The following is a 21,826-nucleotide window of genomic DNA, read 5'->3' on the forward strand; positions in this document are numbered from 1 at the left end:
GATTTTATAAATTTTACTTGGATAAAATGTCTCTTTAGAAGAGACAAGGAGGAGAAAAGAAAGCCAAATGTTCACTTACACTTGAAACCCTGATCTCCCATCACAATTTTGAACAGACATATAATCCATCCACATGGGCAAAATGTAGCTACCACTAGAAATTTACTTTAGAAATGATACATTACATAAGACCTACTTGGTGGAAATGCACAGGTACAACCATGCATTATAAGCACTATAAATCTTCCTCACAAAAAAAACTGACAGTAGCATGTATTATTTATGTATGACAAACAGTGCACCAACTGGCACAATAATAATTAGTGCTCAACAAAAACAACGGGGGTTTGCCACTAGAAAGGTGTTGACAGAACAAATTGGAACATCTGTATATCCATTAAAAAATTTAAGCATTGTATCCAAGAACAAACTTATATCTTCTTAGCTGAATTTGCTGTTTAAAAGTTAAAAGCATACTTTTAAACTTACTGAAAACCAAATCACTATGCCACAAACAAATTCCTTGCTTACCAGCATGTACAATTATCTAGTCTGCAATACAAAATAGCTCCATCAAAATAAAACCTTTAAGAGAGAGATCCTAAACAATCAAATCCTCCAAAAAAACTTGTGAATTCAAGCATGCTTATCTCATATGACTGACACAATGGATATAAGATTCAGCACATCCATTTAATTTCTCAAACTGGTGGTTTATGTATTTCTGGCAAAAGGAACCAACATTAGTGCATTAATCATGTACACTAGAGACGACAAATATCACACGGATTGATTTGGCTCTATTAAGCTTTGTGATCAAGCACCACATATGAAATGAACAAAGACCCACTGTCTGAAATTAGCAGATCCAGACACATTGGAAACAAATAAAAGTGCAAATCAAGCCCATCAAGTAACTAGGAGCTTTGTGGCAGAAATGACAAAGCTTCTTCTAGATCAACATCAATACCTGTTACCGATCTGGTATTTAAGGAGCTATTTGGAGAAATCTGTAAACCATTCATGACGATGATCCTTTACTTATGAAAAAACTCCCAACACGTAAGCTAGCATTATGCTAATAAGTATGAAGAATATCAGTTCAGACTTTGTAACACAGGAAACACTCCAATAAAACTATGTAGCTCGTTACTTCCTTGGTAATTAAAAAGTAAGCAAGCAAGCAAATTTAGACTTCTTTCATGCTTCCAAACAATCCTTAAGATTTACTTCATAATTCAAATATCAAGCAACTTCATATGTTAAGTTGATAACAAGAACATATATGTTTGATAAACACATTTGATAATCATTGTACAAACAAATGAAGAATGATATAAATGCCATAATGTCATGAAATAAGCTTCATTGTCTATGCTGGAAAAGGCTAATTTCAGTTAAGCTGATTTCTTGTCTGTTCCTGTAATGCATTCATATTTCACTGAAGTTGAACACATGATCCAATACTTGATTGCGAGATAACATTTCCTCGAGGTTCCTTTTCATCATATGCCTTGGGTTCTTGTTCCACTAAAGTGAATCAGGATTTTATAACTTTGACTTCTGTATATCCCTCTTTTAGTTAGTGTGATTTGGTCAGGAGAGAAGCTGGCAGCTCCTAGTATCATGAGCCAAGTTCATAATTATTTGAAATTTAACTCTAATTTTTATCTCATGTAGCATTCAAGGCTTTGCCTTTACATTGCCAGTACTTACCTCTTCATTCTCTCTATCCATCTCATGATCTCATATAAGGCTTGGCATATTTGCTTCATACCATACGCATCCAAACAACCATTCAAGAAGGATTGTGAAGGGTGGATCAGTGCATGATGGCCCTACCAATGAGAGATCTGAGAAGGGTTAGTAGCCTTACAAGTAGAGATTACTTCTGTACCTTTGATCATGGTCACCAAGTCATACAGGAGCAACCTCACCAGAATATTAGGGCTCACCCACACTATCCAAGAAGAGTAGTGCATAAATATTTTCCAACTTGCTAGGAGATAAATGTACCCTTAGGTAACCAGTGGTTACAAAAATTTTGCTCTGATCATAGGGTGATTTCATCTTTGACATGAAAGAATCATGACCCTGACTGCAAAATCTTTTGTTGTAAATCTCAAACTGGTCGGTGCTTGATACACTATGTCCATTTGTAAAAATAGGGGATACACCTTGAATTGACACATTGCATTTAAAAATCACAGAAGATACCTCAATATATGCCACACCAATTGATAGTCAGAAAGAGCCCAACATACAGTACTATGATCCATGTTTAAAACGTTAAAAACTTATTATGCTTGAGTAAAGGTTCTAAAGGAGAAATGTAGGTTGGTTTGTTTTCTGGTAATTTATATATATCATTAGTCAGATCAGCATGCTATGTCATGTGACCATGTCCAAACTAATATCCAAAACACACTTTATGTCAACTATGACTATCTAGAACCTACCTTGGTCGTCAATTAACTTTAATGTCTTATCCAAGGATTTAAATTTCTGTCTGATATTGGTCTCAATAGCTTGATGGACCGATATGATACCGGTATACAAAATGATATACCAACTTATACAGTCTGGTGTTCGTTCAATAAAATCATAAAATCATAAAAATAAATGGCACATATCAGTATTCAGTATCAAGCTATTTGTTTCAATATTGGTACTTGACCAAACCATTGAACACCAATCCATGCCAACTAGTATAGTTGAGATTTGAAACCTTGGTCATATTAAGGTGAAAAAAAGCAAAGGTAGGCTGCTCTTAACTGAGCCAAAATCAGGTTTCATTTAATGCAAACTTCAACTGCACTAGAAACAAAATTACTTTTAGGCTATAATTTAATGATCCACTTAGAAATTCAATGTCATAATAGCTTTTGCATTAACCAAATTGGACCCTCCACTAAGAAAGAACAACAAAAGTTTCCATTCAGGGCTTCTTAGTAGATCAAACAAAATAGAAGGAGAAAAAAATATGTGAATATTTCAAAATGTCATAGGACAGTAACAGGACACTTACTGATATATGTATTACCAAAAAATGAGATACCCTATGACAAGGAAGCTAAAGGGAAAAAAGATAGAACAAGATAGAAATAGAAACTGCTGAATATCTCAACTCCAAATTAAAATGGACAATGCAGGAACCTCAACACTTACCTGACTATGAACTCACACAAAAATGGAGAATATCCACATCCTTCTCGGCCTCCAAACTTTTTACCATATCATTACTAGCATGTGTTAATACCATCCTTACAGTCCCTTGTTAGATTATTGAATGTTTCCACCCGATTCTTTGCCCTATGGAGCACCTCCGTATCCACTGCAACCCTCATGTACCCATCAAACTCCACAGGGTGGCCATTGTTTAGAGCCATCGTCTCATTATACCACTCGCTTGTGTTTCCCCACATCTCCTTGTAATCGTCAAGCAAATGCACCTTATAGTGTGATCTCAGTTTATCAAAGTAGTTATAGAATGGCTCATTCGTGGCAATATAGAGATTCCTCCATTGATGTATCACCTTTGTTAGCTTCTGCACCAGGGCCTCAGGAGAAGTATCTGCATCCAAATTAGGCCACAGTTCCTTGTTCCTGGCCTTCTCGCCACGGACCACATGGATGCCATCATACTCCCAGTCCATCTGTCCTGCGATCTCTGACACAATGTTCATCAGCCGCTTGGATTTCCAAATGGCTTGCCATGGCCGCTGAATGTACTTAGCAGACCGACCCTCACACACACGGTACCAGTAATTCTCGGGCTCTGGCCCGTCAAACTGCCTCCAGATGATGGTGCTTGGGTCCTTCTTGAGCTGCATTGGCGTGACCTTGTACGTCGGCACCTTGAGGACGGTGATCTTGCCACCAGCCTTTCGGCTTGTGGCACGATCCCATTGTTGCCAGTCCCTCAAGAATTCACTCTCCTCCACCACCGATGCCGACTCCTTGAGGTGCTCGAAATCGAAGTAGTATCGGAAATCCTTACCCTCCTCATCCCGGCCACTGGGATTGTAAGTGGCAGCCAAACAGACGTTGAGATCCATCACAAACGTCCGGTTCAAGAACTGGGCCTCGCCGAGGGCGCAAAGGAAGCTCCACAGGTACTGATTCATCCCCTTGCAGTAATCGCCACCGCGCGTGTAGTAGAGATATTTCCCTTTTCGGAAGTTTGATTCAGATCCGAGCGTCGGGATCGTGTCGTTGATCTCGGCATCCGCGATATGGGAGGGAGGGGCCCGGGACGAAGACTGGCGCCGCAGTGGAGGCTTGGGGGCCGCGTTGACGCCGGAGCGAAATTTTCCGGCGGAGACAACCTCGTAGGTGCAGTTGTCAGCGGGGGCGAGGCGGAAGCGGCGGTAGTCCTTGTAGCGTCGCCAGGACTTCTCGCGGTGGTTGCGGAAGCGCCAGGCAGCGTCGCACTCCCAGGGGGCGGATCCAGATACGGGCGTCTCATAGCTGAGGAATATGATAGAGCGATGAAAGATACGGGTATTGAAGCGCTGGATCGCAGCGAGGACGCGGGGGTCGGAGCAGTTAAGCGGAGCGTCGGGGTCGCAGTCCGGCGCCAGAGATGGGAGGACTATGGCAGCGGAGGAGGCGTTGTCGGCATCAGCTATGGCAGTAGTCGAGTTATCGGCAGCCGTAAGGGGGACGAGGTCCTCGCCGGTTTGGAGGACGGAGTCGTCGGTGCGGAATGTAGCGTTGGGGAGGGTGGCGGCGAGGGACTTCGAGATGATGGCCTTGGGGGAGTCGAACCAGGGGTCGGGGGGTTGGTAAGTGATGGAGACGATGGTGAAGATGAGCACGGAGAGCACGAAGAGCGAGAAGCACACGTTCCCGACTACTTTGACCGCCTTCTGACTCAGCGGCACCTCCCGATCTGCCGCCGTTGCCGCGGTTGCGCTGCCCCTACCCCGAGAACCCTTCATCGTCGTCCCGAGGGAGGAGGCTCCGTTCCCCTTCGATTAAAAGAAGGTTAAAAAGAGGATACTGTACACGTTGACAGTGGAGACGACGGTAAGAGGAGGGTTAAAGAAGGGATCGATGAAGAAACGGACTAACCAACCATCAAACAGAAAATGGCACTCTTCCATTGGCCGACAACCAGTGACCCACAGTTTCATATCACCGGGACCAATGACCTACCTCAGCTCATGGCCCATCCGTAACACGAGATAAGCTCCAATGAACAAACTCAAGAAGGATAGGAGTTTTCAGATGTAAACACGACTCGAGTTCGGCCATGGTCGAAGTCGAGATCATTTATGGTTGGATCAAATTCTTCGTCTCAATGTTCTTATCGAGATGTGTTGAAACAAGAAGCTCGAACTACCTGCATGTCTCAGAAGAAACAAGGGCAAAGGGCAGAGTTACATTTAGCTAGCTTAAGATAATAAAGAGCAGGAATAAGTTTCATGTCAGACTTCAAAACTTTGGACACGCCAAAATAATGTCGAGTAGGAAGAGGTTTTCAATCCATCACACTTACTATTCAAGCGCGGTCTGTATGCCATATACAATAAATTCCGCAAGGCATAATATTTGGGACTGGTAATATATATCTAATTTATACTGCAGACTCAAAAAACACAATATTTAAGGATCCATCCGCATCCTATGGAAAAGCCAAAGCCTTGAAGGACCAACACAATGTCTTGGCCACATCCATCTGGAAGGGAAGAACCAGCCATGTTATAGATGGTCGTCACAAGATAATACATGCAACAGTTATCAGAAACAACAATTACTAACAATTACTGCTCAAACGAAACACATGGGTTAACAACGATATAAAGCAGATAACAAAATTTTTTGGAGCCTAATAACATCTCCAACTAATTCTCTAAGACGATATTAAACCAGTTTGGGTCTTTGTAATGTAATAATTTATGCCATAAGCACCATGATGGAGCTCGTCCTTGATGCAACCAGAACTAGTAGCAGCACATTGGCAATAAAAAACGATAGAGAATACTAAAATTCGACTTATGCCATCCATGAAAAGCATACTTGCATATCAGTCTGAAACCTCTGCATAAAGATCAATTTTCAAGAGAAGGAGAATCAGCTGCTTGCTCAAGGTTTATTGATTTTGTCCAATTCAAGAGAGAATCCGAAAGATACTAAAATTAAGACACAAAGAAACACAGGTGAAGGAAATTAATAGAAGCAAATCAGACAACATAATAAAACACTGGCACTGCATGTTAATAGTTTTATGCAGGAAAAGAAGTCTTGAGAAATCACAATGTGCAATTCTCTAAAAACATCATTTTCTCCATATTGTCAGTACCATACGGCTTAAGTGTTGGTCCTCAAAATATGCAACATATATGGTTGGGTAACAAATAAGTATGAGTTTGAAGATACGAAGTATGACAATTGACCAGAGAAAGAACCTATAGTAAACACGTAAAAGATTGCAAAAGTTAATCAAGCTGTCCAACAAAGTATGATTTATGTGTGAGAATCAAAACAACGAAAGAGACACAAAGACATTACTACAAGAAAGGAAGATGTTGTAAGCTACTTTTAAGTATCAGAACAATGTAGATATTTTTTTTAAGAACAATGTAGATATCTAAATATTAACTGGCTACAAAGAAGCTAAAGCTGTTGGCGAGATAAAATTCTAGCCGAGAGAGTATAAACTTGCTTTAATGAAGAAAAATGGAAGAAAAAAAACTTCAAAAAGTTATTTTACAAAAATAATGCAGCTTATTTAATTTTTAAATTAGAAAATAAGGAGCAAAAGGGTTGAAATACCCTATAAAGAATGCAATTTTATGCAAGACAGCCACCTGATGGACTATCAAAATTACACTGAAAAGTGTAAATTTGACTGATTAACTTGTTAACTAAATTATCGGCAAACTGACAGATAGTAGAAATAAAGGAGATACTGAGTTGCATAAATATAAGGATTCGATCAAAATCACACTGCAAAGTCTGGGAAAGAGCAACTATACAAATATTAAAATATAAAATAAGAATTTTTGAGAGCAACGTGATTTTGTGCGAGAAAGATCATTGGTTAAGGCTATTTACTCAAGTAACTGAGATGCTCAGAAAGAAAAAACAGAAACTTTGACATATTAATGTGGCTAAGAGAATTTTGGTGGGTGCAGTAAATTAGGGCTCGAGTAAGATATGAATGATCCAACAAAAGGCTAATTATATATGTGTGATTGAGTCAAATTGACCCAAGATTATAGAAAAAAATCCTCAGTGCAGTTGTATCACTTTAGTTTGATTCTAAACTTGCATTAATGATTTAGTTCAAGTTCTTAAGGTCAGATCCTGGTTCCGACAACATTGCGTAAACCCCACAATAACGGCAGCATGGTGCTAAATTTCACTCGCTGACAATGTGTGGTTCCACAAGTCCATGTGCATTGGAGTGCTCGTGCAAATTGCAAAATGGGAGAACCAATTTAATTAAATATTTCATTCTTAGGAGCAAGCATCTATTTATAGTATTCCTCTAAGTAAATTAATTGGCATTAAAGTTTCAATCACCAAATAGATAATTTTGATGGTTGTAAATAGGCAAGTAGGCTAAGGTCGGAACACATGAAACAAAAGTAACTAATCTTTTGAAAAGGCATGAATTTTGAGATTACTCAACCATAATTTCCACTATGACCACTATATTAAAACAACATGTTAACAAGGATAAGAGAAAGCAACAGACCATAGGACAAGTTGAAACGAAAGCCTTAACATACAGAAACTTCTCAAAATCTACAAAGGACAGACACAGGATCAATATACAAAATGTTTTAGCAACAGAAAACCAAAACAAATAATAAACTAACCTACACAAGAAGCGAGCCTTACAAAACCAGTTATTAATCAAAATGGAAATGCATCAGGTGTGTTCACCAAAGTAGAAAAAATTAAAAGAATGAAATGGAGAGAAGTGTTTATCCACTGGAATGAATATACACATAAGCAACCAAAATTGAAGAAAAGTAGGTATTAGATTTAAGATATGAACATGAGATCTCAGTTGAAAGCCTCCCCATCGGTTTCACTGACCTCAAGAATGGGCTGGCACATAGATGGGATATCTAAACTATTAAATTCATTGAGCCTAATCACTGGTTAGGCCCAATCACTAGTTAACCTTCTAAGCAAATCAAATTTTTTGCTCACTTTCGATGTGAAACTAATTGGTGTGTTATAATCTCCCCCACTTGAGGGCTTGACATCCTCTTCAAATCCCAACATAAATTAGAATCTGACCCTAGCATGGCATGGGAAGCTTAGCCCAATGGTAGCTTCATGCCATAATGCCCTCTGGCCTCGTCCATGAGTAGCCCTTTCATACTTGAGCATCTCACCAAATCTCAATACTAGGTCGGGATACCAATTGTGATTATCCGTTTGATGGGATGATTGACCTATTAACTTTGTTGAGTCTAAACCACTAATTCAAGATACTTAAGTCTAAATTAGCAATGGAACACTCATCATACCTTTATAAATAAATCTAAGTCCTTGTTCACTTCTAATGTGGGACGAATTGGGATGTTATAATGGAAATAACTCAATATGATAAAAAAACTATTGGATCAAAAAAAGAAAACGACGGGTTACGATGTGAATGTCTAACAGAAAGTCCATTGATTTTGGTAGCTCCAAAGTAAAACGTCAAAAAATTTAGCTAAAAACTTTTAGTTCCACTATTAACTTCGTCGAGTCTGAACCACTAATCTAAAATGCGTAAGTCTAAGCTAGCAATAGAACACTCATCATACCTTTATAAGTAAATCTAAATCTTTCATCACTTCTGATGTGGGACTAATCAGGATATTATAAGGGAATTAACTCAATGTGATCAAAAAATTATTGGACCAAGTCACCAAAAAAAGAAAACGACATGGGTTAGGATGTGAATGTCTAACAGAAAGTCCATTGATTTTGGTAACTCTAAAGTAAAATGTCAAAAATTTAGCAAAAAACTTCAAGTTTCATCAGGACAGATGTTGTACTTTTTGGTTTTGGTGTATGATTGGACTCAAAACTTTTGTGACCAAGAGCCAACAAGAAAATAATTTCAGCTATCTTGTTGTACTAGCTCAATCAATTATATATGCCGAAACTAGATGCGTAGTCGGTCTCAATTAGGACCTGTAACTCACTGAAATTTAGACTCTTCAGATCATGAACATATTCAGAAGTAAATCATATTATTTTGGAAAAAACATCCAAGAATATTGACAGAATTTCCTAAAAGAAAGATCAATAATGCATTACAAGTTGACAACATAGCATGATAAATTTAATTATGCTTTACGTGACAAAGAAACAATGTGGGTTATCCAAGCACGCAATAATGGCAGTGAGATAAAAAGGCACCTAACACAAGGCTCTGACCATTGTGGCATCTCAGGATGGTCAGATATATGCAGATACCCACCTCTGGTGCACACACAGATACTCATATAATATAAGAACTTCTGAACAAAGGAAAAATCTACAATATGATATGTGACACAAGAAACTAAAAGAAATTCAAAAGAGAAATTCCTATGTGCTAGCAATAAAAATTCTGCCCATGATTGCATGATTTCCAAAAACATAACCTGCAACAGAATGGTTCAATCTTTGAGGCAATCATCAAACACAACATCAAGCTGATTTAATGATGCAAATATATTCTAAGCCTTCAAAAACCAGCAGGTAAATTTCCTACCCGATTCAGCTCTGTGCACAATAGGGACTATAGCTGACGCAAATCAACAGTCAGTGTGTTATTGTTGACTCAGTTAACAAAAAGTCAGTATATGACATTAATTTGAAAGTTTTGGGACTCGATGCAGCAGCGTTACAGTTTATAATACACGAAAGAATTGTTGCTGAGCACTGGACTTCACCACACAGAACATGATCAGCACAAAGTTTAGCTTTGAATGCTGGCATTGGAATTCTCAAGTTGCTTGCATGGATGACTTACAGGGAGATAGATGGAAGTTGTGCACTTAATCAGTCTTTTACAAGGCTATATTTAGAGCAATTTGATTTTGGTAGATGGCTTGTTCAAGTCTAATAATTGTTGGGAGATAGATGGAGGTTGTGCACTTAATCAGTCTTTTACAAGGCTATATTTAGAGCAATTTGATTTTGATAGATGGCTTGGTCAAGTCTAATAATAGTTGGGTTATGAAGGCCGTAACATGCCAGGCAGTTGACTTTGGTTGATCTGTGTTGGCAATGGAGCTGTAGTGTTTCGGGTGAGAAAAAGAGTGTCAGCCACATTAAAGAACCATATAAATAAAGATGGATAGCTGAAGCAATTAGGCAATGAGAAAGAGAAAGAAAGAAAGCATAAAGAAAGTGGGGATAAAGAGAGAGAACCACCGAAATGACATTAGAATAGATACTAAACAATCAACACACCTCCTGCATGTGAAGGAGAACCATGAAGCATATTCTCAAACGTGGTAATGACCACTTCTTAACACTTCCACTTTCACAAATGTGTTCACAAAAGACTCACTTTTTGAATCCTCCAAATAACCATCTCATGTTAAACCAATAAGAAACAGACCAAATGTATCTCAAAGTCAACAATATCTCATAGAAATGAAACTAGCAACTAAAAGATCACAAAATGGCCAAAATACATCCAAATTGATCCAAACAAGAAACAGCACTTTTCAAATCCTTAAATAACCTTGACAGAATCCAAAATATCCTGAATTTATCTTAAAGAAAATGAAAAATCCTCAATCTTAGACTTATCTAGATTATTATCATCCTTCTCAAAGCTCATTGAGATTTGACGACACCAATGAACATAGTATTGAGCTTCCTTTGGTCTCTATCAACCATCACCAGCTAAAACAACCAATTTTAATAAATGAAGGCTGATATAGAGCTAATAATCTCATAAAAGTTCCACCTAGAACTTTTCTGACGAGAATGAACAATAAGCCATCATCCACAAATCTATCTCTTACTAAGAACATCATGTGTCCTCTTGATAATCAAGGCAATGCAATCATCCAGGATATCGTCCATTTTCTTCCCCTTTACTTCCCCTTTACAGAAAAGACAATATAGGTTGTAAAGCTGGGACTTTGTACAGAAATAGAATTTGGTTACTGGAACAAGATAAAATCATGGATTTTAGATCCAAATTTTGATCTGATCTAGGGAATGCAAATCCAGGAGGCAGTCATTTTGTTACTAAGTAGAATGTTTGCATGGTTAAACCCATAGAAGCAAGAATGATACATTGAGCTCAAAGTAGTTCATGTTTGATCCCAAGAAAATTCCATGATTGACTAAACAATAAATAAAAGATTCATCTTTAAAATGTTGCTTCAGCTTAATCAGTTCTACCAGTTATCATCATTCAATATTAACTGATTATTATTAAAATTAGTCATTAACACTTTAATTTTAAACCCCGTGCATCACATGGGTTTCCAAATTGTAGGTGAATGATTGTGTGACCCTAAAGGATTGAACCAAATGAAGGACCCATGTCCAGTCAGCTGACAGAGAAGCATAATGAATCAATACAGACTCGCATACAATGACATACTACCAGAAAAAAGGAAATGGAGGAAAAAAGTAGCATCTTGTTTATTCCTCTTCATTTTACAAAAACCTGAAGGTCATATTCAATGACTATGGTAACGCATGTGCTTCAAGCTACATACCTAGATTTGGGATCTTTCCACAGCATGATGGTTTTTTTTCTTCTCTATTTATTTGGTTATTTGTTGGATTCATTTCACGTTTTAGCCTCTTCTGCAGCATGAGGTCATAAATCAAATAATCCATGATATTGCTTGATTACGATATTTTCTTTCCTTTCTCAATTATGATCTTTCTTTCTTTCATTTCTTTCCTTATTCAGCCAAATATTTCATTGAACTATTCATCCAATTTTCTGTCTTCTGTTTATGACTCCTAAATTCTTCCAATAGTTTGGTTAAAGAACAACAACAGCAACAATAACAAGACGTAAAGTTCCAATTATAAAGGGTCAACTAAATGAATTGTTTTCTACAATCAAACCTTCTATAAAGCAGAATCCCTATTAAACCAAGAGCAACATAATCTCTTCTACCATAGTAACTATTCTTAGATCTCCCTCTACCTATCCAAAGCATCTATAGGTCGTTCTTAAACATATTTATATCATCGTAAACAATCTTCCAGATTATTTAGGAATGTAACATCTGAAAAAATCATAAAAGCAAGGTCACTAGTTCTCTATAGTTTCTACCCAAGAAATTAAATAAGAACACATCTAAAAGAAAAAGTTTCTACTGACAAACAGACATCTGATACAAGCCCAACATGAATAGATACAGTAGGCATGAACAATCAGTTGACAACAGAAAATCATCTTTGTTGTGATCTTGTCCTACCTGGACTTTGTGTTACATATATGTGACCACCTAAAACTAGATTCATCATAGAAAAGTAAAAATACACATAAAATATTCGAATATTAATTTTTAGTAGAAAATATAACATGCTCAAATGTTCTACTGTTGCAAAACTAGTTGCATTGTAAAACTAAGAAGAAGGTAACATGTAATAGCAAACCCACCTTGAGTTGATGGCATCAAGCTGCTGCCTCAAACTTCTGAAGCCTATCGCAATGTGGTGTTTGGTATGACAGTCCCCAGTGTTGTCTCTGCAACTCAACCCGGCAATTCTGTTCAAGGATCCCAACATAGTCACTCTCCACATGTTCCTCCAAAGCAATGCGTTTTGGGCTCTCATAAGGATATTCCTCCTCAAATTTCACTGACTTAACAAAGTATGCCACACCCCTTGATGTTTCTAGCTTGTGCTCATAAGGATAGGATCGGAACAGCATATATATTGGTTCAGAGGATGGAAGGAAGTTCAGCAAGAACAGGATAATGATAGGCAAGATCTGTATGAGCATCCGGAGATTATGATTGACAGAACCATGCATCTCATGAGCACTCGCCCCACCCGTGCCACCAGTTCTAAAGCGGAAAGTGCGAAAATGAGTGGCAACCGGAGGCCCTCCACCAAAAAAGAAGTTCCTGAAGATCTCATCAGCATCAAAGTCCTCGTCATAAAAGCCATTGAAACCATGATTGCCACGCTGTGCCACCGGCCGATCAGACTCATCTGAACCGAGAAGATCATACCTTTTCCTGCTCTCATTGTCGCTCAAGCACTGGAAGGCCTTAGATACAGCCTTAAAGGCTTCATCAGCACCAGGCGCCTTGTTCTTGTCAGGATGCACCTTCAAAGAGAGCTTCCGGTAGGCCTTCCTAACTTCCTCCACAGTGCATCCTTTTTCAACCCCCAAGATCTGATAGTAATCATTCAGCTTCTTAATCTGACTGATGACGGTCACCTGCTCCTCAGTGTAGTCCCTCGAAGACCCAGGACCATCCGAGGAAATCCTAACCTTGGAAGCAGAAGAGACGGATGCAGCGGCAGCACGGGAAGAAGTACCGCTCGATGGCTCGTCAGGCTGGGAAGCGTTCGATGACGCAGCGGAATCAGCGGGACCGCCGGATTTGCCATCAGAGTCAGCAGCGGCGGAGAGGAGGCCGTCGATCGGCAAAGTGGGATCTAGACGGCGAGCCTTGGAGAGGAATTTGACGGCGCGAGTCCGATCACCGGACTGCAATGCGTCCTTACCGATCCGGAGGCACTTCAAAGCATCATCTTTGTTCCCCTCCATCGCCGTATCCGACTCGACCAAAGAGATGTATCCCAAACGGATCGAGAGATCCCTAGGACCTAAGGACGAGAAAGACTAAAACCATCAGTCAAAGCTGGGATGCAAATTCCCAAACGATCGGTCTGTCGATGAAGAAAACAATAGATCTACCATAAATCGTTAGGGATCGAGATGACCTTCCGCTCCCGGGAACGGGAGGGCACGTCGCGAAGACGTGCGCCGAGGGTTTGCTCGAGCGGCGGCGATCACCACGAAGAAAGCCGATAGTGTTTGGGAGAAAGGGAGAGGGGAGGGAGGACGAAGAGGGAGAGGATTTCGGTCTCTCCCCGCACCGAGGAAACGAAGTTTTGACCCAATCCCTGAAGTAGAAATAGCAGTAAATATAATTATAATAATATTAGGGCAAACCTTAATAAAAAAAAAAAAAAAAAAAAAACTAAGTATTTTTTATTTTTTATTTCCTGTCATTTTTTTTCATTTATTCTTGAATAGTATTTTTTTTCTAGAATATTTTTTAATTATCTTTGTACGATAAACTCAATTAAATGGAACAAACAATAAAATCGATTCTAGTTAAAACTTATGCACCTATCCATCATCTTCTTTATCGAAAGCGATGCAACCTCTTATTCTCATTCATGTCAAGCGTTTTCATTTAAAGTCTTAATTCAATATCAATTGTTTTCGTTCACCTTCAATACTAGTATCTTACTTCCAACGATCTCTTGGTTTCAACGCTTATATCTCAATTCTATTATTATGATCTAAAGTTTGAAAACCCTAATATATTCTCTTTCCACGTAACTCCCCACTCGATGTATCCCCACTCGATGTAACAACGAGTTCTATGATCTCTAGTTCTTTCTTGTTCTATGATACGATGTTAATCTAAGTCACACTTGATACTTTTGTAAATTATTGTTAGGTTGAAATAATGAATTTGTCTACTCTATTAAGTATATATTTTATGCTTAAATAGTTAAAGCTATTACTTGCTTTTAGGGCTACTCCAATATGCAGTATGCCACAGCTATATATGAAAATAGCCCTAAACTTTGTTTAAAATTTATTTTAAAATTTGATAAAAATAGTTGTCTCATTAAGCTGGGTAATCTTTTTTTTTTGGTCCTATTAAAAAATAATGCTACTTAGCTTAATGGCTCAAAAATTTTAGTAAAACTATAAAGGATACATTGTAAATGAATTGATAAGCACCCATTGATTACTTTTTTACAATTTTTTTTTACTTAAATCATCTTTTTTAGTGGGCTGATTTTTTTCTATTTTCTCCAATTTTCACCTTTTTGGGTTTGAATGTATCTCCCATCTGACCACAAATTCAGTTGTATATTATCAAAGAAGGCATTTATTTGTTTTTAAGAAAATAAAAAACTTTCCAAGAGGGTTACACTATTTTTTAAGTCATATTCAAAAACAATATAACTCAGTTGGCACTCTGCTTAAAAACTTTACAAACCATACTTACCCCCATTAAAATGAATTGAGAAGCATCCATTAACCATTTTTTTTCTAATTTTGAAGTTTTAAATGACCTTTTCTTTCAATATTTAAGGTCCTTAATAGATTGTAATTTTTCATTATTGGGTACATTAGGTTGAATCCATCTCCCATTTATCCACACATTCAATGATGGATTATGAAACCAGCATCTATGAAAGTTTTTAAGAAAGTTACATATTTTCTTAACTAAGTTATACTGTTTTTGGGACTTATTCAAAAACAATTATAACTCAGTTAACAAACACTACCTTAAAACCTTCTTAAACTTTCCTGGCCCTTACAAATAAATTAAAAAGCAGATCACCTTTTTTATCTTTGGGATTTTAAATGGCCTTTTTTCAATTAATAGTTCTATTTAAGTCTTTTTTTAATCAATTAATGATGGATTTTCTTGTTTATGAGGTGCACATTTGTGTTCATCCTTATTGGACTATAATGTCTAATCTTTATTAGTTTATACATAAAAAAATCATCTCATCGAACACTTACTGTACTTATAGAAAGGCTAAACGAGAATCTTTCTATAAAAAATAGGTAATTTTTTGATATATTTTTATATAATTATGTCAATTTAATTTAATTTTATTAATTTATTAATTTCATTCTCGTAGTTTCATATGTTTCATATATTTTGACAATGAAAAGAAGAATAAAATATTATCAAACTGAATGGTTATGAATGTCAACGGAGGTGGGAAATGCTTACCCTCCCCATCCCCATCCCTCATCCTTGCCCTATTTAGATGGGACAAGGGTGGGGATGAGGAATCCTTGTTGAGAATGGCAAACCTATGTGTTCTCTGTATCATTTTAATTAATTCATTCAATCTTTAAAAAAAATTATTATAAAGTCTTATTAACAATACTAAAATTTACATATAACAAAAGATAAACATATTAAAATATAAATAAAATTAAAATTATTATAACTCATGGAAGAGGTAGGGAGAAGATAAAGAAGAATCGGGGAAAGAGATGGGGTGGGAGAGTTACAATGGCTAAAGAGAAGAATATCGAGGAATCATTATGCTCCTTCACTATTTGTCATTTGCCATCGATCATGACAAGAATTGCCATTTGCCAAATGAAGAGAGGAGGAGGACCAAGAAAAATAAAGTCAAACAATCATTATGGTGCCTGCAAATTATGGATTGAGTAACAATGCATAGAGCCACGAGGAGTAATTGTTATTGTTGAATGAGGAAATATTTTATTTGATTCAATTAAACCAAATAGTTTATAAGTACTTTTATCCTAAAACTATTTTTATAGTTATATATGACAATTTTCACTATACAATAAAAATTTACCAGATTGATAATTATATTTAAATTGTTGGCATCTTAAATATTTTTTTCTTTTTTTTTGCCACTATGTATTGATTCAATCCTTGCTTTTTATTTATTTCAGCCCTTTATAAATATTAAATTAGGTTCTTTTTTATTTAGGTAAATTCACCACAATTTTGATCCAAAAACCACTTGAATATATTTATAGAATGTTTTTTAAGATTTTAAAGTATCAAATTTTTTTTTTAAGATTTGAGTTACACTGTTTTTGAATGGGATTACATGGGGCTCTATTAAACAAAAAAAAAGTATAACTCCATTAAAAAAAAGTATAATTTTATCTATCTTTATCCAAAAAATCAAAATTTTCTTTGAAACATTAAAAATGTTTAGTGAAGCCATAATTTGCAAAATTTTCTATTTTAGAAATTACAATATTTAATGTTTGATTAAATTAGCTCTTAAAAGGTTAAAATTTATATTTTTGATAGATTTAAGATGAAACTAAAAGGTTGTCATAATTTTATTGTTTTATAATATTATATTTATAATTTTTAGATAATCTTTTTTTAATTATTAAAACAATATATCAATATTATTTATTTGGACCAGTTCAAGACGTTTTGTTGGTTCAATACAATGGACTGATTCAATATAATGAATTTGAAAAGGGGGAGAGGGAGGAGGAAAATATAAAAGAATGTTTGAGGGTCACTTTTATCATTTTAAAAATTAAGGACTCTTCCCAAAAAAAAAAAGAAAAAAGGAAAATAGGGGCGAAATATTTAGGGAGAAAGAAAATAAAGTAAGTTTAGGGATTTTTCTAGAGAATTTACCCTATATTCAAAGTCACTAAGAAAACTAAGTCTGACTTGAGACAAATATCATTGACGATATATAAGGCTATAAATGTAGACACCTTATGAATTATTATATAAATTCAAAATCTCCTTCATATAAGAAACTACGAAGAGTACTCTTTAAAAAATAAAAATAAAAAAATCAAGTTTTTCTGTACCATTAAAGCTCATAGTTTTAGAAACCAGGCAGCTTTCAATACAACCACCACCAACAGATTTATCGTCAGAAAACTATTTTATCCCTATTAGACATCATGGGAAAGAGAAGTGATAAGCAATAGCATCATGGGGTTATTGAAGAAACTTGATTCAGATGGCACACGTACTCCAAACGAAAGCAAAGGAAACAGGTTGCTCGCAGCAACACAGAACAACACCATCACCACCGCCCCAAAAAAACCCAATGCAGATCCAGCCTTACAGAACAACTCCCGATATTTTCTTATCAACATCAACAGAGAAAAATGATGCAACTAACCCGCTAAGTAGATAAAAGCATCAATTCCAGCGAAAGACCCATCGACAGATTCCATTAGCTGCACTGCACATAGACTTGAGTAGAAAGTTCTAATCAAATACATCATCGTCGTCGTCAGGAAGAGGTTGGGCAGCAGCTGCAGCCAGTTCAGCTTCATGCCTGAAAAACCAAAGATAGGCGGGCAGGCACAATTAGATCAACTATATGTAATGTTATTCATTTAAAATTAATCTCTCATGGATACAGTGAGATTTTTGAATTTGCAATGAACATAAAACACAACAAATTGGCTTTAAAAAAAATTCAGGATGACATTTTTCTCACTATAGCTCCCAACAACTAATTGTCATATAAAGAAGTAACAAGATCAATAAATGGGCACAAAAGGGACACGACAACTCGTTCATCATATACAACAATAAGGTTCTTCTTACTATATATATAAAACACAAGAATAAACAACGAATTAAAAGTTTTTAGGCAATTAAACATGAAATTTTAATTCATGATAACCAGTAAAAGGTCTAAAAGAGCCCTCTAATGCATCTCTTTATCAATCAAAAGTTCAAAATTAATTGGGATGGTCATTTCGACAAGTACCTATCAAATATATCCCAGATATTCAAAACAAAAATATATCCAGTTTTTTATTAACTTTTCAAAAACAAAGAGTGAATGATACCCAGAAGGTAACAAAATCTGAGAAGCATCTAATATAAATACTGAAAGGGCTATGACATCATAAACTGTGAACAAAGAGCTTTTGAAACCATATGGTGGAAAATGATACATGTTTCAAATTAGTGAACAGGGCTTTAAATCACTTACTGTTGCTGTGCAGCCAGGTCAATCTGGACTTCAGGAGGTGCAAGAGCAGGTGATTCAACAAAGTGAAGATTTGGGTCTCTGACATGAAAATTGTCAACAATTTGATGTCATTCAGATAATTTCTATATGATTCTACGACCAAAATGACACTTATTTTCCTTACCCTGCAAGTTTTCTAGCGAGGTAAAGGAAAGGCTTCTCAAAGTTGTAATTGCTCTTTGCAGAAATCTCATAGTATTGGAGGTTCTTCTTCCTGTGGAATGTAACTTGCTTAGCTTTGACCTGCCTGTTCTTCACATCGACCTTGTTACCACAAAGGACGATCGGAATATTCTCACAAACCCTGGTTTCAATACAAAAAGGATAATTAGACTTTTTTTTTTATGTCCACGAGGAGGACAACTTGTACAAATTATGTTACAAGCAGCTTGTCAAATAACCTGCAAAGATCCCGGTGCCATGTTGGAACATTTTTGTAAGTCAACCTGGCAGTGACATCGAACATGATAATCGCACATTGACCATGTATACTGTGAACAAAAGATAGCAAGTTAATAACAATAGATATCTTTGCATGAATATTAACTGTAATAGATCACCAATGTGACTCATCACATTGGTGGCTACACAAAGAAAAACTTTGTGTATCCCCCAGAAACAATAATGAAGATAAGACCTTTAGTTGAAAAGGTTCAATTAGCAATGTTGCTACGACACAGGAACCAGAGAAAATAATTTGAACAAGGACATCATCTTTCCTAATCCAACAATTTCTCATAACCATAATTCACCAGTCAAACTCATTAATGTATTGCCACAATAAATAATCTGCACCATCTGATTGGTCACACTCTAGGCTGTATTAGAACATGATTCATCCCATCTGTTCTACCCATGATTGTAAAAATAATGATCAATTATTGAGACGATCAGAACAGTAAAGTGATCAAAATGCTTCTACTAATCTGACAACATGCAAATAAATAAACAATAAACAAGACCATGTGCAGCCTTTAGACAAGAATATAAAGGTTCAGCATAGGCACTATGAATATGACAAACATTTTGAGGTCTGAGCATCAAAGGAAGAAAGAACCTAAAGACTTCTGTCAGATATGTAAACAAAATTTTGTTTCATTTGAGAAATCAATTGAACAAATATATTCTCAAAAATAAAAGTCAGTTTCTTTTTGTAAAATTGCTTAATTACAAGAGTACCATTTAAATAGTTGCAACCTTAGTTAGCCTTCTGGCCACGAAAAGATATTCCTCTCATTCATGACCTCTTTTATGCACCTAGTCACAGTCAAAGCAACTTATATAACTACTTATTCTCTATTGTCTTGTGGCACATTTTCACTTATCTTCAATATTCTAAAACAATGCATTGACTCTACTATCTCACAAGTACTCAAGAAAGAAGTTATCAACTGTCAAAAAGAAATATGAAGTGTCTCAAAACAAGCTTTATAACTATCTAATACAAATAACTGAACTTTAAAATAATCATAATCCATACATTACATCAACAACAGAATAATTTTAAAAATTCAACAACTAACCAGAAAAGTTGGGTTCGGCTGATGAACCTGAATCGTGAACATGCAACAACAATGTACTTGCTATGTCTAATGCCAGAGAAGCCGAGCACTAGATAAGTAACAGAGACATTTGTAATAAATTAAGCTTCTATAAAACAATTTCTAACTGCCTAATGAACCTGAATTGCGTACAGGATATGACAATATACACATAATGCCTAATGCAAGAGTCTATAACAATTACTGAATTTAACATCTTATGTTGTAATCCAGCATCCCATGTAAGCTTAGAGAAAATAAACCATGAGACCCCGGTGTTTTGTCCATACTCTAAAAAGTCAAAACACCAATTAACAGCTGTATTACAGCAAGTCAAACAATAAATCCATGCCTAAAACACTGTGATCAAAATAGAAAGAAAGGACAAAAAGGTACTAGTATCCATCCCGAAGACCACCAAATTTCTCTTGACCAGCCGTATCCCAGCAATAGAACCGGATCTTCCCACAGTTTGTGAAGAAATCCAAAGGATGGACCTCAACACCAATAGTAGCTGAAAAATAAAATCCATGATATTTCAATACATATTGAGCTAATGGAAAGTAAAACACATGTATGAAACTTGACATTGACACTTACGCTCATACTTCTTCTCGAATTCACCAGTAAGGTGCCTCTTCACAAACGTAGTTTTTCCTATACCATAAGTACAAAAGCAGATGAGTAAGTGGCTATGAATGCATGAAAGAACTATATTCTTGCTTTTCTTTTCTTTTCTCAAAAGAATAAGAAAGATGCAAAATTTAAGAGCCCCGTTGGACCGCAACAAAAATAAATAAATAAAAAAGGTCTCAGTCGTTTAGGGAAAATGAAGGTTCTGATCAAGAAACGGACTCATATTGAGGAACGGAGCTACCAAGGCCAGTGTATTTTCCCGGACAACAATACCAACCACGATTGCTCTCGATGAAGGCCGAAACACGATACATGGGATGACAGAACCACCAATAAGCAAACTGTCGGGTGAAGTGACAGCATGAACCAGAAATGAGATCGACACAGAAGACACCAATGGAGAAACGTAAGATTAAGTAGCAATCATCAAATGCAATACAGAAATCTGGATCCACCAGAAGATTTTGATCGCAGTAGCAATCTATCGGAAACCCCAAAAACATCAGGAATTCGTGTGCGAGAACGATCAAACAAGATCTCCACTAAGAAAGATTCCGATCGAATCAACACGACCATCATCCCAAGACTAAAAAATTGATATAGATATGGATCTTACCAGTCCCTCCATCGCCGACGAGAACGAGCTTGAAGCTCGGGTAATCGACGGTTTGCTGATTCGGCAACGCCTGCAGACAGTATCAGATGCGATCATATAAAAGCAAAAAAAAAAACCCTGAATCGCTTCCGCAATGGGAAGATGAAGCAGATCAGATACCATACCATCCGATCACTTCCGCAAGGGGGAGAGAGGAGAAGAGCGATCGCAGGCGGAAGAGAAGGGAGAGAGCGGGGCGTATATATGGCGATCGAAAGGGAACCCTAAAATGTACAGTCTATCTCTCTCTCTCTCTTTTCTCGCA

General features: G+C 36.6%; 3 protein-coding genes across 5 annotated transcripts; all 3 read right to left on the minus strand.

Moving 5' to 3' along the window:
* Positions 1-2,966: 2,966 nt before the first annotated feature.
* LOC103980407 (uncharacterized) lies at positions 2,967-5,640 on the minus strand. Its single transcript, XM_009396810.3, has 2 exons — positions 5,504-5,640; positions 2,967-5,347 (listed from the first exon to the last, which is right to left on the minus strand). The coding sequence occupies exon 2, from the start codon at positions 4,941-4,943 to the stop codon at positions 3,243-3,245; it is 1,701 nt and encodes a 566-aa protein (XP_009395085.2). The 5' UTR covers positions 4,944-5,347; positions 5,504-5,640; the 3' UTR covers positions 2,967-3,242.
* On the minus strand, positions 5,406-14,072 carry LOC103980406 (chaperone protein dnaJ 49). 3 transcript variants are annotated; one of them, XM_009396809.3, is made up of 3 exons: positions 13,891-14,072; positions 12,593-13,773; positions 5,406-5,683 (listed from the first exon to the last, which is right to left on the minus strand). In XM_009396809.3, exon 2 carries the CDS (start codon positions 13,712-13,714, stop codon positions 12,608-12,610), a length of 1,107 nt encoding a protein of 368 aa, XP_009395084.2. In that variant the 5' UTR covers positions 13,715-13,773; positions 13,891-14,072; the 3' UTR covers positions 5,406-5,683; positions 12,593-12,607. The 3 variants fall into 3 exon arrangements, with proteins under 3 accessions (XP_009395084.2, XP_009395083.2, XP_018680782.2); XM_009396808.3 differs by having other exon boundaries at positions 13,865-14,072; XM_018825237.2 differs by lacking the exon at positions 5,406-5,683 and adding an exon at positions 5,685-6,045 and having other exon boundaries at positions 13,865-14,072.
* Positions 14,073-17,652: 3,580 nt separating this feature from the next.
* Positions 17,653-21,826, minus strand: LOC103980405 (GTP-binding nuclear protein Ran1B). Its single transcript, XM_009396805.3, has 8 exons — positions 21,687-21,826; positions 21,523-21,592; positions 20,871-20,927; positions 20,667-20,784; positions 19,131-19,220; positions 18,854-19,033; positions 18,691-18,768; positions 17,653-18,021 (listed from the first exon to the last, which is right to left on the minus strand). Exons 1-8 carry the CDS (start codon positions 21,687-21,689, stop codon positions 17,952-17,954), a joined length of 666 nt encoding a protein of 221 aa, XP_009395080.1. The 5' UTR covers positions 21,690-21,826; the 3' UTR covers positions 17,653-17,951.

The sequence above is a fragment of the Musa acuminata genome, chromosome BXJ2-4 (assembly GCF_036884655.1).
Source record: "Musa acuminata AAA Group cultivar baxijiao chromosome BXJ2-4, Cavendish_Baxijiao_AAA, whole genome shotgun sequence".
NCBI classification, from domain to species: domain Eukaryota; kingdom Viridiplantae; phylum Streptophyta; class Magnoliopsida; order Zingiberales; family Musaceae; genus Musa; species Musa acuminata.